Source organism: Melitaea cinxia, chromosome 5 (assembly GCF_905220565.1).
Source record: "Melitaea cinxia chromosome 5, ilMelCinx1.1, whole genome shotgun sequence".
NCBI lineage: Eukaryota > Metazoa > Arthropoda > Insecta > Lepidoptera > Nymphalidae > Melitaea > Melitaea cinxia.
The window spans coordinates 8501007-8523268 of record NC_059398.1 but is presented as its reverse complement, the minus strand read 5'-3'; the positions used below and the strand labels follow the sequence as shown (position 1 = coordinate 8523268).

Genomic DNA, 22262 nt, shown 5'->3' with positions numbered 1-22262 from the left:
CCATTTCGGCTAACGACCGTTCGCCGAGGTTGTTTGTCGTTCACCTGCCTCTAACTGTCAGTGAGATGTGACTGAGGCTTTGTTTATCGCAGGCCGCTAGTTCATCACTTGTGTTTCCGCTACTCCGGCCATGAACGTGGTCGCTCACCGATTCTCGCTCCGTAAAGTTTAGAGCTTTATTGGGTGGGGGCGGTAAACTGTCGACGACATTTGTTTGGCCTTTACAATATAATACATTCAACAACAATATACAAGAAAATTAAAAAAATAGCGTAATGAACTAATCAAGTACCTACATAGTATTAAATATTAGTCAAGTATTTTATTGTATGTTGTATTTGTAAAAAAATACTTAAAAACGTTAAAAATTTTACGAGCAATATTATAAGAAATAATAAGTACTGGTATTTTTATAGACAACTGACATAAATGCATTGCTTTTCTCTATGTTCATGTAATTTTCAAGCAGATAATTTCATATTTGAATACTCAAAAAAAAAGTCGATTTCTTAACTTACACACTGCAGTAAATTGTATTTTAAAAAAATGTTATATGAAGCAAAAACCAATTACGGTCATCCATCCTTTTAAAAGTTGTTTGTCAAATTGTCGGTTACTGAAGAGTGTAGGTATATTATTTTATTCATATTTTCTTAAATTAAATTAAAGTTATTCCTCGTAACACATGCCTCGTGAAAATCTATCCAACTTTTATGGAGGATATCCATGTACAGATGACAAAAAATACTCTAATCTTAACAATTTTTTGACATCTAAAGGTTAAAAGGACCACTAATATGTTTCTTACTTGCGACAGACAGAAAGAAAGTCGCAGTCTTTGTTATAGATATCTGCTGGCTAATTGAGAACTGAATATTAAAAAAAAATAGTTTATATGCAACTTATTCATTTATTTTACACTAATTTGCTTTTAGTTTTACATTGTATGCAAAACTACGAATAAAATAAACAGAGAGGAAAAGACTGTCAAGGTAGAGTTAATGATATTTTTTAACCACCGATGCAAAAAGAGGGGTGCTATAAGTTTGACGTCTGTCTGTCTGTTTGTCTGTGGTTCCGTAGCTCGCGAACGGATGAAGCGATTTAAATTTAGTTTTTTTTTTGTATTTAATGTGAGTTACGGGCGAGTGTTTTTAGATATGTTTGATGAAAATCGGTTGAGTCGTTTAAAAGTTGTGGGGGGTTAAAGTGAGGAAGAATAACCGAATGTATGCAAATATAATCTAATGGGGTCTCAAATGAAAGCGCATCACGTGCACATTACAAAATAATGTGCTCAATGAAAATCGGTTGAGCCCTGAAAAAACTCTAGGGGTAAAAGTGGGTAAAATACCCAATATCTGCAAATATATGTGGTGGGGAGAAAATGAGGATGGAAATCCGAATGTCAGTAAATTTACCCAATTACGAAATGAATTAGCATCATATGCTTTAAAAATTAATAATAAATATGAAGAAAAAATATTTAAAAAAAATAGGTTGAGCCGTTTGAAGTTAATGGGGCTAAAAGTGGGACTACAGAATGCCTGTGAATGTATCCTAATGTTGTATCAAATGAAAGAGCACTGAAAAAGAATATTAATGACTTAATCGAGAGTGTTATTTTAAAGTTATGGTTATGGTGTCAGAAAATTGGGACATGGAAATACAATTACACAATTATACAAATACGATTGTCAAGTGAAAGTATCAATTACTACATCTCAGTCTTTGTGATTCTGCTAAAGATACAAAATCTACATTATAATAAGTGTACCTATAAAAAGTATAAAAATAAAAATTAAATTAAAAAACCCCGACACAATAACCTGAGTTGCCTTTAAAAAGTTGTGTCGGGGGTTTTTTTAATTTAATTTTTATATACATAGTAATAATACATTAAGAAATATTTAAAAAAAAATCTCGTACCTGGCAAATATTCCCGTTTACTCATAAAAATAGAGATAAATAGTAAAATACGCACGCGAAAGCATTACAAAAGCGATGAAACAAGGTATAATTGTAACCAAAGAAGTTATTATTAATTCTTTAAAGTAACTAAAAATAGTTTTAGTGTAATAACCCACCCTAGAATCCATAGAATTGTAACAGCTTAGAGGTTAACTGAGTTATCGTTCTAGCATATTTTATTGTAACGTGACCTGAATAATAATAACTCTCGTGTGAACGTTGTAGGAGTTCAATGGCATATTTTATAGAACCACTAGGCGATACCTGTAGTTGTACTCGCTTTTGGTTTTTTTTTCAGTAAATAGTTAATTTTGGAAACTGTGTTAAGATATTCCAATAATTTATAGCCTAATAAACATTCCTAAGAAAAAAGCATTATGAAGCTTTAAGCTTAGATTCTATGTTCAGAATATCGAAACAAACAAAAGACAACAAAAAAAGGCCAATACTATCATGTAACATTTAAAAATGTATTAATTAAAAACAATTCAATTTAAATTATAGTATAAAGTAAGAAAAGTATTATTTCTTGTGTCCCAAGTCACGTAAAATAACTGTGTCATTATTACAATTAAGCAACCCTTTCAATGGTGGTATGAAATAATGTAGTAATAATATAGTATTGTAGTGTATCATCATCATCATCATTACAGCCTATACAGTCCACTGCTGGACATAGGCCTCCACAAGTTTACGCCACAAATAACGTGAACTCATGTGTTTTGCCCATAGTCACCACGCTGGGCAGGCGGGTTGGTGACCGCAGTACTGGCTTTGTCGCACCGAAGACGCTGCTGCCCGTCTTCGGCCTGTGTATTTCAAAGCCAGCAGTTGGATGGTTATCCCGCCATCGGTCGGCTTCTTAAGTTCCAAGGTGGTTGTGGAACCTTGTTATCCCTTAGTCGCCTCTTACGACACCCACGGGAAGAGAGGGGATTGTAGTGTAAATATGTTTAAAATATACTGCATGCAATTTAGTTTTTAATATGGTTCTACGTAACTATATGCCACGGAATAGCGTAACGCACGCTCCTGCGTGACTCCGTGATGACAGAAGTAAATCCTTTCTTAACGGATGTCTATGCCCTATAAGGAACTCATTTGCCAAATTCCAAGCTTGTAACTATTATAATTTCTGAGATTTCGTGATGAGTAAGTCAACCTACCATCCCCTGTATTAGCCCCAAAAGGGAGTTGATTTCTAAAGATACATTACTTGGACTATTCTATAGAGTATACATTTTAAATTTCAAGTCTCTTACTTCAAAAACATAGTACTTTCATACAAACTTCCAACCCCCGTTTTACCCCTTTAAGGGTTGAGTTTCGTAACATCCGTTTTTAGCGGATGTCTACACTTTCTTATAAAGTAAAAGTAAAGTAAGTAAAGTAAGTTTTCTTATAAACCTACCTGCCTAATTTTAAGTTTATAGCTGTTATATTTTCGGAGATTTCGTGATGAGTGAGTCAACCTACCATCCCCCCGTTTTAACTCCAAAAGGGAGTTTATTTCTAAAGATACATTATTTGGACACCTTCTCACCATCTATAGAGCATATATTTTAAATTTCAAGTCTCTTACTTTAAAAACATGGGACTTTCATACAAACTTCCAACCCCCGTTTTATCCCCTTAGGGATCGAGTATCGTAAAATCCGTTCTTAGCGGATGTCTTTTTTTTATGTCACTAGGTCGACAAACAAGCGTAGGGCTCACCGGATGGTAAGCGATTACCGTAGCTTATAGACGCCTGAAACACCAGAAGCATCGCAAGCGTGTTGCCGACCCAATCGCCAATCCCCCCCACGAGCTCTGGTCAACTTACTCACCATCAGGAACACAATACTGCTTGAAAACAGTATTATTTAGCTGTGGTCTTCTGTAAGGTCGAGGTACTACCCCAGTCGGGCTGCTCCATATTTTGACCAGGAAATTCCTGCTGTGAAATCCCTACCTCAGTTGTCTACACCCTATAAGAAACCTACCTGCAAAATTTCAAGTTTGTAGGTGTTTTAGTTTCGGAGATTTCGTGTTGAGTGACCTTTCGCTTTTATATATTATATATAGATATAGATTACGTAAAAAATAAAAATAAACCTTTACATACACATAAATATATCAATACAATAATCGTGTATTATATAGCTTAATGGCAAATTTTAAGATCTTTTATTAATTGAATATAGTGAGATCAAAATAATTTTTAGACTAATTTAATGTAGTGAGAATAAAATAATTTATAGACTAAGGTAATATGCTTTCACATACTTTTTAAATAGAAGCAAACTTTGACCTCGTCTTATAGCCACAGGTAAGTCGTTCCATAGCAAAACAGCTCGCACAGCAAGAGTTTATAAAACTTTGTTCCTTGAAGATATATTTGCAGTTTAAGGTTTTCCGATGACCTTAAAATTTCACTACATGAACTAACGAATTCAAACTTATCCTTTAGGTAAGCAGCTGTTTACGGATGAAATATTTATACAGTACAGAAGAAATAATATATGAGAATTCCGGCGTAGACGGATGAACCAGTTGAGCTTTTAACGAAATTCTGAAATGTGGTCATATATAGTTCAGCTCACTTGTGGGATGCAAAGTTTCACGAATCTTCCATAGGTTTACTTCACCTAGAACGACTGTTAGCCCGAACACCCAAATACCAAACGGCGATATAACAAATATTATATTTATTTTTATTTTAGCCAAGTAATGTGGAAACTGCAGTTTTCGAGTTCAATATACGATAACTAATATGCTTGACGTAGAGATATATGCAACAGATGAAATGTGATTGTGTCAGGCAGTGTAATAATAGAATGCACATTCGGTTAACAGTACGTGTCACGTTGAGGAAGTAAAATGTTCAATTAGTTTGAATAATAATCCAGTAAGCAGAAATGTATTAATGGATCTATTACTTATCGTTAAATGTGAATTGTAGGCACTCTGATTTGTCAAGTATCTATAATTTTACGTCCAAATAGTATCCATGTTCATGTTGCAGGCAAAGCTAAAAGTAACTTAGGTACGGCACAGCACGAAATTTCTGCTCAAAGTATGGAGCAGCCCATTTAGAGTAATACCTCGACCTTACAGAAGATTACGGCTAAATAATACTGCTTTCAAGCAGTGTTGTGTTCCTGTTGGTGAGTAAGATGACCAGAGCCCATGAGGGGAATTATGAATATGGTCGGCAACACGTTTGCGATGCTTCTGGTGTTGCAGAGGTCTATAAGCTACGGTAAAAACATACGATCAGGTGAGCCGTACGCTTGTTTACCGACCTAGTTATATATAAAAAAGCTACGAGGGTTCGCGTAAGCATATTTTAAGAAGCTGCTATGAATTCTGATAGGTTAAGATTTAATTGCGTTTACGGAATGTCTGAAGCATTAAATTATATAGCAGATAGATTACTCGCTTCAGCCTGTAATATCCCACTACTGAGCATAGGCCTCTTTCCCGATGTAGGAGAAGGATCGGGCTTCCACCACCACGCTGCTTCAATGCGGGTTGGCGGATATATTCCCTACTATGAGTAACGATCGCTATCAGGTGTACATGATAACAACCGGGACCGACGGCTTAACGTGATCTCTGAGGCACGGTGGGAAAGATTATTGTTTAATAGAAATCCGCTCCAAATAACCGTTACAGACAACGTAGATATAGCGTAATACATATACATATATCCATATAAATAAAATACAGTAAATGAGAAAAAACGTCGCCCTTAATAACATGATTAGTAAGATTCAACTTTTTTGAGTTTTCATTACTTGAAGAATAACGAATCAGAAAGATAAATGATTAAAGTTGGATGGGAACTGACTAAATGAGTTTCATGCTGTAGACCTCTGTCTAAGTCAATAAGAGTCAATACTTTTATTATATAAGTTTTTATCAGCTACCGCCGGATTCGGACCATAAGAATGTGCATAGTAAATATTATAAATTTAAAAGTAGATATACCGACGTTTGACTTCTCTCACCACCACTCAATAAATAAATAAATACCAAACGATACCTGGTTTCTGATCTTTTGAAGTTGCTTAAATTTCTGGGTGTTAAAAGTGTTTATTTATTACTGTTCTGACCAGTTGAGTCACTGTCCTTCTGATTACTGGTATAACAATAACAAAACACGTTAATAGCAATGATAAGAAGATATCAGTACTTAAATCTTCACTGCACAAATTCAACTCATCAACACCTATATCACTGAAATGGTTCGCATCTCGGATTGATATGTACATTTTGTAGTTAATCCACCGAAAACGTATTAATATTTTTATCTTTGATTAGATGACTCATGTTATTTTAAGCGCTTTTATGTTAAGTACATACTTATACGTACGACTCATACATAAATTAATCCTAATCGATATTTTGGTAGTCGTGTCATAAATGAAAAATATTCAAAGCCTCATTAAAACAATAGAAACAATTTTTAATAGTTACATATACTTAGGTACAAAGTATTAACAAAAAAAAATGTTTATACAAATGTACAACTTGGTTTTAATTTCATGTTAGGTATAATCGAAACATATTCTACTCATTCAAAATCTCGCCTTGGTCTGGCTTTACACGGTTATTAAACTTAATAGTAATAAATCCCTTCAAAGGTAAATTATCTATATGTCAATATATGTAAATAATAAAACAATATGTACAGGATGATCTATAGGAGCTCTTGTTCACGTTCCACGCGAAAAAAAATCCTAGCCCTTTTTTAAAAATTATTTTAAAGAAAAGTTGTATTGGATGCTCTTGCAGAAGTACGTTGCCAAAGTAGCTCTTATATTAATACGAAGTCAAATTTAAAAATGCGCTAAGAATTTTTTTCACAACGGAACGTGTTCCATTACACCTACGGAACCCTTCAAATGGCCCATCCATTTGAAGAAACGCGATTAGGAGTCGAACACTTTATTCAATGATAGACAATTTACCTATCTAAAAAAAGGCAAACATATTTGTCTCATCGATCGATAAAAATAAATCGGGTTATTTTTGCATAAAAACGTCAATGATCATAAAGTATTAACAATACATATTATTATCATCTGCTATGATGCTATGTTTCAATTCTTATTTAATGTAACCTACATGTTTAATTAATACATTTTCTAATAAAAATTGTGACGTACTAAGTTGTAGGTAAAAAGATACGTGGATACGTTTCTGATATAGAAAGGCCTGGAAGAGTACCGAGTGGGGAGAAACGTGGTGTTTGAATGGTACGGCTCTCGTGACCTTGTGAGGGCGAGGTCACCCCCCGCGCCGCTTCTACCTGGTTCGCGGACGTCACTAACCGACATGCCTACCTAAACCTACCGATATACACAGTTGTTACTAATTTATTACCTTGACTCATGTTTATGTTTTAATTTTAAGACCTATTTATTAAAATCCATAAGCAGATGTTCCATTTAGTTCCTGAACATTTTACTGTTGCGTAATGCGTTGTTTTGATTGTGAGAAATAGGTATATGTATAAGAACAACTTTGAAGACCGTAGTACCAATGTAAAATTTTATTGTATTTTGAACTACGAGTCAAATAAAACATCGTTAAACATTATTACTAAATATATTAGTTCAGTTCACAGCCCGGGTCGGGGCGATGACGGCGCTGCGGCCTTGGCCGTGATCGCGCGCTCGATATAGCGCCACCCGCTTAGGTCCGCCTACCTAACGAAATCCCTCCCCTACCCCCTACATATCTCAAACCTACGTACTAAATTTCTCGTGCTTTCTGGTTATTTCCGTAATAATAAAGGTACCTTTGTAAACAATTTAAATTGCAACAGTTATTATATGACAGTTACAATATATAGATATATAATACAATATATAGACATATATATATATATATATATAAATGAATGTTTGTCTGTATTTCTTTTATAGAACCGTAAACTGCATTTGATCATGTCATGATCTTCAGCAAAGTATTATGCATGAGCCCACAAAAGTATTCGAGTTGGTACGACCGAAAAAAAAAAAAAAAAAAAAAAGCGTAGCAACGCGCGCAGGGTACAGATAGTTGTTTATAAAAAAGTCAAATAAATATTTAGTGAAAATTCAAATTTCATATAAAATCACACTAGCTAAATTCTAAGCCTACGCCTAGATGGTTTATGTTAATATCGAAATATGCTCAAATATTGTTTAAACTATCTAAAGCCTGTATTAAAAAACACAAAACCACTTAATAGGCAGACAACGTTGTTAAAACGAATCAGAATAAAACACCAAGGTCGCACAGTGAATGATATCATTTATGGTCCGTCTGTCCCTGAACTCTAGCAGTTAGACGCGAGTGACGCACGAAGACTCAAATATCGCCGACCCTGAACTTATATAAAATTATAACTTTGTTAATGTCAAACAGCGCCTACGCTCAATACTTTTCCAGGTCATAATAGTATTGTCTATTAAGAATTAGTTCATAAAAAATACTAATTATTTCATCACATTTATTAATTTATACATTTATCATATTACATCTACAGAAAACAATTATTTTGTCTTCTTAACTTTCTGCTTGTGAGGCCTACTCTTATTCCCCTTGCCTTTTTTGCCGCGACCTTTTGTCTTTTCCTTGGCCTTCTGGGCACGTAAATCTTTCTTCATTCGCGGGTCGACTACTTTATACTGTCCCTTTACTCCAGCAGGACGTTTCATTTTCTTAGCCGTCGTATGTTTTTTGGCGACCACGTATGTAACCTTCTTTTTACCATCTGTTTGTGCTTTCTTATATAAATGTCGAATCTGTTGTGCTTTTTCTCGTTCTGACATATCTGCATTTTCCATAACAGCTTCGACCTTTTTCTTTGCACGTTCCATTTTCTTAATCATGCGTTTCTTCTTCCTGGCTTTAGCTTCGACAACTTTCTTTATTGGTCTGGCGTTTATATCTTGTAATCTGTTTTTGTATTCTTCGGAATATTTCTGTAATTGAAATTCTCATTAATTGGTCTTCTAATAAGTTTTTTATTACAAAATTTGAAACCTTATGCCTATATGTAAAATAATAAGATAATCAAAATACAATTTAGACAATAGAGATTGTTTAATGATTGTAAAATTCATTTAAGATTTTAAATGATTCAATCTCATTGACAGTACCTGGTCCAATATAAAAAATTCAAAAAAGTGAAAAGCATGTCTATTGGACAAAAATAAAACTATTAAACATTATGCTATTCTATCAGTACAGTTTAAAGTAACATTTTTTATTACAATATTGAAAGTACAACTTCATCATATAATATGATACTTCACATCTTTTTTCTATTTAATAGCGATGAACCCAACATATAAATTTTTGTTTAATTTTAGTGTTTGTAATTTCTCATGTAAGTGAATTGTATTATTTTGAGAAATAAATGATCTTTAATAATATAATATCTATAATTAATAATATAATAGATAAATGATCTTTATGGTAGGGGATCGGACAGTCATCAGATTAAATCTATAATTTATTTAGATAAAATAAATATACTGTTTTACCATTATTTATCGAATAATTTAATATAATTCATTTAAATATTTTTAAATTAAGTAATGAAACAGCGACTACAGTGCTTGACGTTATTTGGGGCGCAATCAAGCATTGGCCGCGTTCCACTAATCGTCCGCAAGGTCTACATCATGTTTTCACGATGCCGCCATATTGTGAGCAGTGCTCACTGAGCACACAGCTGACGCCTGACACTAAACAGCGCCCAAATTTGCGTTCCACTTATAAAATTCACCCACAACGGCCGAGGCATTTTTTATGTGAGTGGAACGGCAATTTTAGCGGTCATGATCGATGACGTTGTGGGCCTTAGGTGGAACGTGCCCATTGTTATTACCACAAATGACGTCACGCGCTCTCATATGACATAACGTGGCGTTTTGGCGGGCTTTTTAAACAAACAAAAATTAAACATGATTTTGAGTAACTAAAAGGCTATAAATAAAACGCTTTAAAACGCTTTCTGAAATCCGATCCCCTATTATACATTGAAAAAGACAAATACTATAAATTTCTACCTCTGGTACTGCCACTTCTTTCTTCATATGCTTTTTCTCATCTTCAACAAACCAATCCGGGAGATTTTTATCATTAAAAGCATACCGATTCCAAGCATCATCAATCAAATCTCGTTTAAATTTTTTCGAAGTGGCCATCATAGTTCCTAGTGCTAGAGTTTCAGTATCCATTTTTAGAGTTTTCTTTAATCTTTTCAATTCTAGAATATATTTTAATTACATTATAAAATTTTATAATATAACTATAAAATTTCGCAGACTAAAAACTATACCTAGTCCAGCCATAAGTTCTGTTGAAATGAAATGAAATCTTTATTTCGTCATAAGGTGTAACGAAAGTCAAAATAATGTCATTTACAAAAATAATAATACAAATAAATTTCACAAAAAAACTCGACAATAATAAAAAAGGTTGAGGTCTGAGCTAGATGAGGGCCAGTCTTTAACTCTTATAAAGTCCGGAACGTTGGTTTCAAGCCAGGCTTGGGTAGTTCATGTTTGTGACCAGGTGCAGAGTCCTACTGGAAAGGCCAAAGTGTGTTGCTGAGAGGTTTCACAACATGATCCAAGACTGTATCTTGATACACTTTGGCTGAAGTTTTTACTCTTTTTTCACAAAAATGTAGTTTTGTGACTCCTTGATAAGACACGCCCCACTAAACCATCACTGACGCAGGATGATGACCACGTCGTACCTTTCCAACAACTCAAGTTGTAGCTTCTTTAGAACTGTGATCGTACACTTTGCTCATTTATATTATCATATTGGATCATATTTGGATATTTCTGTGCCTTTCACCTGCATCTCGCGACAGAAGGTTTTTTAATCGATCCACTTTCATTAATTGTAAAGATTGATTTAGGGCATGTCCTGTATATCGGGAGATAAGCACCGAGCTTCATGTCTTGTTTTATAATACGCGACAGAGTCCCAGTGGGAATCTTCATTTCTCGCGATAAGATTTTTTGCTTCCTAATGGGGTTTCGATGAATTCTGGCTTTAACAGCATTAACAGCTTTTGTAGTTCTAACAACACGCGGCCGCCCCGATCTTTTCTGGTCTTCGAGAGACGAAGTGTTGCTGTATCTGTTGATAGTACGATATACGAACATACGGCTGATACCAAGCTTTTGAAGGGTCTGGAATATGATCGACGGCTCCATACCCACTTTGTGCAAGACGATCACTGCAATCCTATTTTCTTTAACACCCCATTCCATATTGTAATTTGATAATGAACACGAAAAAATATGTGAAATGGCGCAAAATCGAAATAAGTTTTTAAAATATACATGTTCCAATTTCAAAATAATTAAAAAGTTGAAAAAGAGAAAAGTTTTTATGTAACTATTTATGGCCAGACTAGTTATATTCTTTAAGAATATATAGTTTTATTTTGTATTAGATTCGTATTTTACTATTTAAATACATAATAAGTAAAACACCAGAAAAAATTATACCAAGCTTATTTAAGCATTATTGCAAAATACATACCAGGATCTTGTGAAACAACTTCAAAACCATCTTTTTTACTGGTTTTAGCGCCCGTTTTTTGCACAGTTGGTGCAGCATTACCCTCCACATCATAATCACTGTCAGATGAATCATCATCTTCACTTAGCTCATCTTGTTTCCTCTTAGTACCAGTATTTTTTACTTCTGTAGAATTTTCCGAAAAGTTTTCTTTGACTGTCTTTCCTAAAAAGTATTTATGATAAAATATTTAATTAAACGAACATATCTTTATGTGCCTTAATCAAATCAATCTTTTGACATTAACAGGGATTGTTATATAAATAAATTAATATAAACTTTTGGATAAAGGGAAATACATTGAAAGTCCAAGGTATAGGAATAAAACATACAATTTCATCCATTCTCTTGATTTACTATCTATCATTGAGCACCACACAACAAAGATTTCAAAATGATAACATTAGTAGTTTTAATCAAATAACAATATCTAACATTTCCTCTTACCTTTTTCTCTGTAGGACTCAGCTAATTTGTCTAAATCAACTCCTTCGTCATCTTCTTCATCTATGTCTTTGAAACTATCTTTTTGGAACCAAAGTTCTGCCTTCATTGATCTTTTTGAAACTGGATCAGTATTGTCCAGATCAGTTAGCAAGGGATTATTTTTTGGAATTGATACTGTATTTTTTACCTTACTGTTCCTTAATGTATTTAGTTTAGTTAATTTATCAATTTTTTTAGTTTCATTATCAGAATCAGAGAAAGCTAAAAAAAGGTACATTTGTTTTAAAAATTGTTGTTAGGTAAGTAATTTAAATGCCAACATTAATCTTAATAAAATGAAAACATATTACTATTAACATGATAATTTTTAACAATATTTATCATTAAATATTTCACGATCTACCACATTACCTAATGATTCCTTTTCTTCATCATTATCAGAATCAGATTCCATTTCCAATTCACTGTCTGAATCTTTATAGAAGAGACCTGATGAATCTAATTTTGAGGATTCAACATCATACTTGACATATTTGGATTTCATTTTTAATTCATCATCAGAGTCATCTTTCTCATCTAGCACAATGTCGGGTCGCTGGTCAATTACCATTTTTAATTGCTGTAAAAAAACCAAAAGAATATAATATGATTCTAAGCATAAAGTTTTATTGAATATTTTAAATTTTTATTTGGAGTGTATTTCCATATTTGTTCTACTTACTTATAACTGCAATGAATATAATAGTGTTGAAATAAGACAAAATAAGAAATACGTACGATATATGTTTTATGTTATAAATATTCCATAAGACATTAGTATATTTATAAATAAAGCATTTTACTAAATTAAATTCACTAAACAATAAAGTGATATTATAAACTGATACTTTTACACTAAAAGGTTTTGTTAAATTGACTTCCTACTCATTGCATAGTGCATGTTTGTGCTATACACACAACACATACAATATATATGCTATAATAATGTATGTTTTATCATATTTCTAATTTTCTGTGAAACATAAACAAATAAAAAGTAAAACTTAACTATAGAATCACTAAAATGATAGATTTGCTAAAAATCAAAGATAGATAGATAGAATCAACATTAAATTCATTATATTCTCTCCAAAATTCTCTCTCTCCGTGCTGTGTGGCTACGGCACCAAAGAATATAGCCACCCCCTCTCTTCCTGTGGGTGTCGTAAGAGGGGACTAAGAGATAACAAGGTTCCACAACCACCTTGGAACTTAAGAAGCCGACCGATGGCGGGATAACCATCTAACCGCTGGCTTTGAAACACACAGGCCAAAGACGGGCAGCAGCGTCTTAGGTGCGACAAAGCCAGCCCTATGGTCACCAACCCAGGCGGGTTGGGCAGGCGCCCAGCGTGGTGACTATGGGCAAGATACATGAGTTCACGCATTTTTGGCGCGAACTTGTGGAGGCCTATGTCCAGCAGTGGACTGCAATAGGCTGGAATGATGATGATGATTCTCTCCAACATGATCTGTGAGTGTTAAAAAAAGTTTACCTCTCCATCCTTGATATCAGCAAGTGAAAACATGTCATGACTTTCTAGTATGGGACCATCATCACCTTTCAATACCATCTTAAGATTCATTTTCTCAGCTAGTTTTTGTCTCTGTTTATTTAATTGTTTTCTTTTCCTTTTGAGTTGTCTCCTTTCTTCCTCCTACAATTTTTAAAATAATTGAATACATTATAATATATTTGGTTAAAACATAATTCTCAAATAGATGAAATAGTTGATTAGATCAAATTCACAACAGTAAAACCTGCATCAGCTGCAACAAGTAGCCTAATTGCTAACACTTCTAGGTCTATATTATCTTATTATGCAATTACTTCAATTACTTCTTTCTTATTTCTCTTCTTATAGTCATCTGTCTCTGAGGTAAGCAACAGGTAGCTTAACCTAGACTCTTTTAATAATTAATTTGTGCAAATAAATTAATTAATTGTTAGATATTATATTACTATCTATAATTTAGCTAGGCGGGGCGGGCAACTCGAGCAGTGAAGGTGAGCATTGATGCACATCTCAAAGGAGGCCTCCTTAAACCTACACCTAGGTCGCAGGTCCTGGGAACTACTCTGAGTTTCTCCCTCTGCCACACGATGGACCTGGCACTGGCACCGGCATATAAATATGTAAATATATATATATATATATATATATATATTCATATATTCATATAACTAGAATAACTGCCGAGAATCAGAGTGAGAAATCAACTTACAGCCCTGCAAACTGCACCAATGGGATAGCGTAGTAAATGTTTTTAATTTCCTTAATTAAAGCTATAAATAACAAACCTGTAATTCTTCTATTTCAGCCTCAACTTCTTCATTTTCATCTTTTACGGTTTCAACTTCAGCTTCTGCCTCATCTTTTCCACCTGTTTTACCCTTTAAGCAAACAAACAAAGAAAATTTAATCAACAACCATTTTTTATAAACCCACAGCAGTAGTACTTACTTCTATAATATGTATATTATAATAAATATTTATATTTACTTCTGAAGACTGGTCTTGAAGTTTCCATTCCTTGATATGCTTAAGCCAGCTTAGCAGTGCTTTGACATCCTTCCTTCCAAGGACTTTAATGTCCTTACAGCATTCTTTAATTTCATTTGTAGTTTTTGGATGATTTGCAATATCTGCATCATCCAATAAAATCTGTAATTTTTTATATTTTCTTAAAATAAATCAAATTTAGGCTTGACAATGTTTTTTTTTTCTATAAGTATTAGTATAGTGTGTGCTTTAGGATATTACTTAATAACTAATTAAATAGATAATTTTGGTTGGTGGTTGTTTCACATTCTATATTTGATGAAATATCTATTTTATATATTATTTATCCATATGTTGGTTTAATGGTACAGCCTAGTTCTCTCAAAACTTACACACTGATCATGATATGAAACTAAATATATTGCTTGCATAAATCATACTTAACTAAGGGGACATCCATTAATTACGTAAGCTCAGAATGGGGGGTGGTCCAATAATATCTCCCCAAATCTCATTAGACCGAGGGATAGTCGAAAATCTTACACCAACTTCAAAAAATATAAAATATTACTGACAATCTTATCACGCAAAAAAGGCGCACCAAGACGTCAAGTTGCGGAAAAGAGCCCGTGAACAACAACATACTGACAATCTTAAAATTATTTTGAGTGTTCATTTTGCTGACTAAAATAAATCTCATAGCTTTTAGTTTTAGCTTTGAATTTTATTTAAATAAATTAACTATAGTATACTTGAACAGTTTATTATTTCCTGTCAATCTCTGTTATATTCACTAAACCCACTAAATCTCAAAAAAAATCAAACCTTTAAAAGATATGTAATGTTATAATATATTATTTGTTTTTTTTTTTATTGTATACTTACACACTACTTTCTTGCACATACATACCAAGGTTAGCAGGTAAAAAATGCTGTATCGTTAAGCCCACCTTTTGTACACACTTGTATTAGTGTATTTACTGTACAATAAAGAATTTAAATAATAAACTATCTCACCTAAAGGGGGGAGGGGGTCTAAACTGATCGAAAAATAGCTCACATAATTAAGCCACGTAATATAATACTTATTACAAAACTAATTAGTAAATCAATGTAAAGTTAAAAAAATAAATAAATTACAAGACTACCTCTGAACATCCTTGTAATAAGTCAATCGGGTCATCCTTTTCCAGAAACTCAGACACAGAAATACTGTTAAAGGTTGTGTAATCATTTTCTTTATATCCTTCAGCTTTAGCTTTCTTCTGTTTTTCTGGGTGTAATATATTGTTCTGCTTTTTCTTTATTATTTCTAAATCTTCAAATACATATTTTGGATCCAATAATTTAGGATCTATAGAATCTGGAGCAATATAGCCTTGACATACAACAAAAATTTCAGATGATTCATTACGAGATGCCTGAGGTTTTGTTGCATGGACCTTTTTGAAAAATTGCTTCAGAACCCACAGTAATGCATGGTAATCTTTAGATCTGAAAACTTTGGTAACAAACCATCCACCAGCTCTTAGAAAATGTGATGCTAATTTCATAGCACTTAGTGTAAGGGACGCCTGTTGATACGCGTCGTGTATCCAATTTAACCCAACATTAGGTGCTCCGTCGTGAAGAACGACATCTGCTTTCCATGTTTTTATTTCTTTTTTAATTGCAGTTTTACATTTTTCTGTTGTTATATCTTCTGTAAGACTAATACAACCGGGAACTTGCTTGATTGGAAACAAATCGACACCAATGACAATGCTGGATACGGGCATATTTTGATGTGCCACCTGCATCCATCCTCCGGGTGCCGCACATAAATCTATGCATACTCGTGATTTTTGTAGAAAGCCAAATTTTCTATTTAATTGAATTAACTTAAATGCAGCTCGAGAACGATAACCTGTAAAAAATATACGGTGTTATTTTACAAATATATAATTTACAGATTAGCAAAGTAACCAAAAATGCTGACCTGTCTCTTTTGCTAGTTGATAATATTTATCCTTTCGCTGTTTTCCTACTTTGGTTTTTTTCCCCATGTTTGGCTTTCACCGAAGCATCGATAAATAAAAATCAAAATTCAACAATACTTTAAAAGTCGAAACGAAGGTAAAACGACATGCGTGTTTTGACGACTTGACGAGTGGTTTTGACTTTGACATTTTCGATTTTAAGGTTATATTTGATCAATGCTACCCACAGAGTACTTTATTATATACCTATTACCTATAGGAAAATGCTACCAGCCATCTACCAGCTTTAACAAAACAAAATTGGCATATCCATCATACAGTCTTATTACACAGGTCGGGAAACTATAGTAGTGGCCTAGTGGGGATACGTTGACTTTGGAGCCTACTTAAATATAAATAGTTCTTAGTAGTAAATTAAATAATATCGACGATCGACTTTTTGGTATTTTCCAGGAACGAGGCCGAGCAGAAGGCCCACCTGCACCAGCTCTTCAGCCGTATGAAGGAATATGGCGTCCTTGTCAACACCTTAAAATGTATTTTCGGAGCATCTGAGGTAACATTTTTAGGTTACCAAATCTCAGCGTCCGGCACCAGGCCCCTGAAATCCAAGGTCCAGGCCATCAATGACTTCCCTGTCCCTAAAACAGTCAAGGAGCTAAGGAGATTTTTAGGTATGTTAAATTTTTATAGGCGGTTCTTACCTCATTCCGCTGTAATCCAAGCCCCTTTAAATGCCTTGCTTACTGGTTGCGTTAAGGCATCTCATCCTGTGGACTTGTCTGGCGACACACTGCTAGCTTTTTACAGGTGTAAGAAGAGTCGCTAATGCTGCATTACTCGCACACCCGGATTGTCAGGCCAAACTAGCTCTGGTGACAGACGCATCTGACCTGGCAATGGGTGCAGTTTTAGCAGTTAAAGGTTGACAACTGGCAGCCTCTTGCCTTCTTTTCTCGAAAGTTGAGCCCGTCTCAGCAAAAGTATACTCCCTACGACCGTGAGCTCTCAGCCATATACGAAAGCATTAAATACTTTCGGCATATGCTAGAGGCAAGGCATTTCGTAGTGTTCACTGACCATAAGCCACTCTGTCATGCTTTCAGCGAACGAAAATCTAATTGTTCGCCTCGTCACTATCGTCACCTCGATTACATCTCGCAGTTCACAACCGACATTAGACACATTTCTGGTAAAAACAATGTCGCTGATCCACTGTCTCGCGTCGAGGATCCACAGATGCCAGTCGACTTGGACTTACTGGCTGAATCTCAGGCTTCTGATCGAGAGCTGACTCAACTTCTAGGAGGTGAATCGTCGGTCCGCTTAAAAAGGTTGAGAATCCCTGGCTCTAAAGCGGAACTGTACTGTGACGTCAGCACCACCTCACCTTCGTTACTAAGCCTTTGAGGAAATAAATCGTCGACGGTCTTCATAGTCTTAGCCACCCAGGTACCAACGCTACCGCGAAACTGGTCACTGCGCGATTTGTTTGGCCTGGAGTTCGCAAGGACTGTCAAGAATGGTCTCGAAAATGTTTGGCTTGTCAACGCGCTAAGATCAATCGTCACGTGTCTTCTCCATTGGGCACTTTCGATCTTCCTCGCGCTAGATTTGCGTTTATTCACGTGGACATTATCGACCCTCTCCCTATCTCGCAGGGATACCGTTACTGTCTGACGGCTGTGGATCGTTTCATACGCTTGCCGGAAGCTATGGCAAATATTACTGCTGAAACAGTTGGGAAGGCATTAATATCTTGGATATCCAGATTTGGATGTCTGACAGATATTGTCACTGATCGCGGTCGACAGTTTGAATCTTCACTTTTCCAATACCTTGAAAAAATGATTGGATTCAAACACCGCAGAACAACCGCATATCACCCGGCTTGTAATGGCCTAGTGGAACGATTCCATCGACAGTTAAAAGCGGCCCTAATGTGCCACGCTGATTGTAATTGGGTAGATAAGTTACCTTTAGTGCTAATGGGCATTAGAAGCTCATTTAAAGATGACCTGCAAACGTCATCTGCCGAGCTGGTTTATGGTGAGCCGTTGCGTTTGCCTGGAGAATTTTTCCAAACTACAGTTTCTTACTCAACCGACATATCGGATTTTACCACTCAGTTGCGCCGATTTGCAACGAGATTGCAACCTTCACCGGCATCTCATCACAGCAAAGGCAAAATTTTTATTTGTAAAGACCTTACCTCGTCTAGTCACGTATTTTTAAGGGACGATGATGGTGACAAAATTTTGGTAAAAGCGTCACTGTATCCATAGACCGCCTGAAGCCGGCCTACGTATTAGTTGACCATGACATGTCCACTCCGAACCCCTCTTTTAGCATCAAGCCCGGTTCCGGTTCTGATCCTGTTCCTATAAGGCTGAGTGATGCCCCCGTACAGGATAAAGACAGAAGAGCGCGTTCAGGCCGCACAGTTCGTTTTCCCCACTATTATCGCCCGTAGGGACAGTCTCTGGGGGGAGTGATGTAGCCTACTTAAATATAAATAGTTATTAGTAGTAAATTAAACAATATCATATACATTTACAACATATTATTTACCTTTTATGTATCACTATCCCGCGTCACCGCGTTGGCGCAAACGTTACAGCCATGGATTGTACCTGTTGCGCTGGCGGTTGCGGGTTCGATCCCCGCACATGACAAACATTTGTATTGGCCATACAGGAGTTTGCCGTGGTCTGGATGTTTGTGCTGTCATTGTGGGTCTCCCCACCGTGCCTCGGAGAGCACGTTAAGCCGTCGGTCTCGGTTGTTATCATGTACACCTGATAGCGATCGTTACTCGTAGTAAGGAATATATCCGCCAACCCGCATTGGAGCAGTGTGGTGGATTAAGCTCTGATCCTTCTCCTATATGGGGAAAGAGGTCTATGCCCAGTAGTGGGATATTACAGGCTGAAGCATGTATCTTTATTATTTATCTATATTATTATCTTTATTATTTATAAAATTAATTTACACACAAACGCATCATACTCATCAACATTTTTATTATACGCATATTTGAAATAAAAAATATATCGCTTGAATACGACACGGCGCACGAGCGGCCGGCTCGATGCCACTTAGTCCGGATCCGTACTCCCGCGCGAAGCCCGTGTTGCTTACAACCTATTGCTCGTATTATTAAATATTTTATAGTGCTTCTAGCTTACGAACTGTATCATCCTATCGATAATTTTTCTCCTTCTGTGACTATGGTGTTTTTTTTCTTGTGCATATTATAATTAATGCTTATTATTATTTGTGTATGTTATTGAAACGTTAGTTCAATAAAGGCAGAAGATAGTGTTGAAATTGTGCTTTATTATTACCATCCCACTGCAAACACTATAACTTTATGGTTAAAAGCCGACAGAAGCATAACTGAATGAGTAGTATGACCAAGGAATATGGTACTCTCTACCGAGAGGGCATGACGATCGCTTAGTGCATAAGACCGTAGTGCTGTGCAACGTGCAACGAAGACAGAACAGCATTTTGTCCCTTTTTTTCTCTTTGCTATCAGTGAGGTTTACAAGACCGTGTACAGCTCAAGCACAAAGATCCGATCTTTGCGAGTGGAGAGCCTCAAAGGCGCGCGCATTCCTGTAGGAAGGGACCGAGGTATAGGGATACCTTGTATTTACGCAAGAGGAAAAGAGATTACTGACTGACCAGGGATACGGGTCCGGTGAGGGATCGCGCGTTTTAACCATCCATGAGGCGCAGGGCTAGACCTATGAGGACGTCATCGTCCTCCAGAAAAATACAAAGAGGCTCAATATCCACGACAGCATTTCGCACGCTGTAGTCGCTGTGACTAAACACACCAACACCTGTGTCTATTACACCGACGACCGTGACGACGCATTTGGTCGCTTTATGGCGAAGGCAGCGGAAGCCTCTAAAAAAGACATCCTCGAGCACAGCCTCAGGTTGTCGAGTCACCACAGGGATGCCGCCGTCACTGAGGGTGTGCTCGAAATGTTAAAACGTTTTGTGGTGTGAAGACAACACAACAGAATTGTAGCACACTTATTACTTATTTGTAAGAGTAAATTGTATTTTAATGTAGGGAAAAAAATATAACAAATTACTAACAATAACATAGGTTAAGTGTATATTGTAAGTAGGCCAAGTCATAAGTGTACATAAACGTTAACTAGAAAATAAGTGTACATATATTAAAGATAGCAAGTAAGTGTATATATAAACATAGATAATAATGACAATAATAATTAAAGTAAGGCGGAATATAATAAATAAATAAATAAATTAATTAATTATTGAGTTATTATAAGCTCATTAATTCTTTCGGGTGCCATCTGCGCGTGTCATGCGCAGTCGATATGTATAAATAAAAATATTAAATACTGCCATTTTTAAGCCAAAAGTGGATTTCATTTTTGGGTGCTGGCGTTGTAGCACCCAATTTTGATTTTGATTTTTCTCAAAAACGAGGTCACGCGCAAACAAATGTCATTGATCCTGCTTTTCATAAATTTTAACGAACAGACGATTAAATAAAACTAAATTATCATAAAATATAAATTCATAATTCTGGGTGCCAACTTCATGAACCTATAATCACCACGCTTGGTAGGCAGGTTGGTGACTGCAGGGTTGGCTTTGTCGTATCGAAGATGCTGCTGCCCATAGAGCAATACAGAGGGGAGTAACCATGCACAGGCGTTTCCCTCTGTCAACGTATAAGTCCAAATGGTCCTACGCGTACAAAAAAGCTGCAGCCGCACTGATCACAAGACTAAATCTAGTTGCACGATTGAATCAACGTCCTTCAAAAAATTCCGAATTGTTCTGTTTTTTGCTGCTAAAAGAGATCTGCCACGTCAGATGACGTTACCTTTCACATGTAAGTATTTTTTATCACTTTATTACTGTAAACTTCTTTTAAATTTTTTTTAAACAAAAAATTACTAATGTAATGTTCAAAAATTTAAAATTGTACCGTTCATCTTTTCTTCATTCATTATTCGTTATTATTTGGTCAGACAATACACGAAATTCTTATCATACGAGTCGTCTTTTATTTCAAATCAAAAGTAAACGTTAATAGTTTTAATACCGATTGATCTTGAAATCGCATACAATACAAGCAATCTGAATTACGAACACAATCTAATCTAGGTGTTTTTAGAGTTCATGGTTTTTTAGAGTATTTTTATTAGATACCTAATAAAAATATTCTCTCCAAATTCTCTCTTTAATTTGTTTTAAACTTTTCAGTAATAAAAATAATATTACTAAATGCGTACTCGTACAGTATAATATCGCGGCGTCGCAACATTCGTAATTTGTAGAAAACATACTTATACATTACATATTGCGTAAAGTGAACGTTTAAGTATAATTTGGAATTTCATTCTAAGAACAAAATATTTTTGTTGTTGTTTAAATTTTGTTTAAACATGTTTTACATATTTTTTTATGTTTAATAATTATAATCCCAAGCAAAACTATTTTTGTGTTTATGTATCGTTAAAATGTTATTTAAAGTTTTTTGTCAACAAATATTTTCGACACCTATTTGTTGCCTTTTCATTATACCTAATCGATGCATAATGATTGTGATGTAACATAAGCTCACGGTTAAAATTTTCAAAATAGTAAATCCATTGCAAATTTAATCGATTCCGTCAACAGAGTGCCTAGTGCAAGTTTTGTTTAATCCGTCTCGCAATAACGGGCGTAAATTTTA

At 35.2% G+C, this 22262-nt stretch overlaps 1 protein-coding gene and 1 long non-coding RNA gene across 2 annotated transcripts; both read right to left on the bottom strand.

Annotated features, from left to right (window-relative positions):
- Positions 1-1126: 1126 nt before the first annotated feature.
- On the bottom strand, positions 1127-20717 carry LOC123653518. Its single transcript, XR_006743117.1, has 3 exons — positions 20707-20717; positions 6846-6857; positions 1127-1327 (listed from the first exon to the last, which is right to left on the bottom strand). It is a non-coding gene; the product is annotated as an uncharacterized LOC123653518 (long non-coding RNA).
- Positions 8445-16706, bottom strand: LOC123653517 (pre-rRNA 2'-O-ribose RNA methyltransferase FTSJ3). The gene is made up of 10 exons (XM_045589508.1): positions 16528-16706; positions 15698-16455; positions 14550-14711; positions 14348-14440; positions 13542-13703; positions 12418-12625; positions 12007-12267; positions 11521-11724; positions 10026-10225; positions 8445-8933 (listed from the first exon to the last, which is right to left on the bottom strand). Exons 1-10 carry the CDS (start codon positions 16592-16594, stop codon positions 8502-8504), a joined length of 2547 nt encoding a protein of 848 aa, XP_045445464.1. The 5' UTR covers positions 16595-16706; the 3' UTR covers positions 8445-8501.
- Positions 20718-22262: the final 1545 nt, after the last annotated feature.

Bases quoted from the DNA above. Each gene is read 5' to 3' on its own strand.
- LOC123653517 (XM_045589508.1), bottom strand. From the start codon at position 16,594: ATGGGGAAAAAAACCAAAGTAGGAAAACAGCGAAAGGATAAATATTAT. The intron at 12,626-13,541 runs GTAAACTTTTTT...GTTTTTTTACAG, and splicing joins CTGATATCAAGGATGGAGAG to CAATTAAAAATGGTAATTGA. The intron at 10,226-11,520 runs GTATGTATTTTG...AATATATTCTAG, and splicing joins AGTTGTTTCACAAGATCCTG to AATTGAAAAGATTAAAGAAA.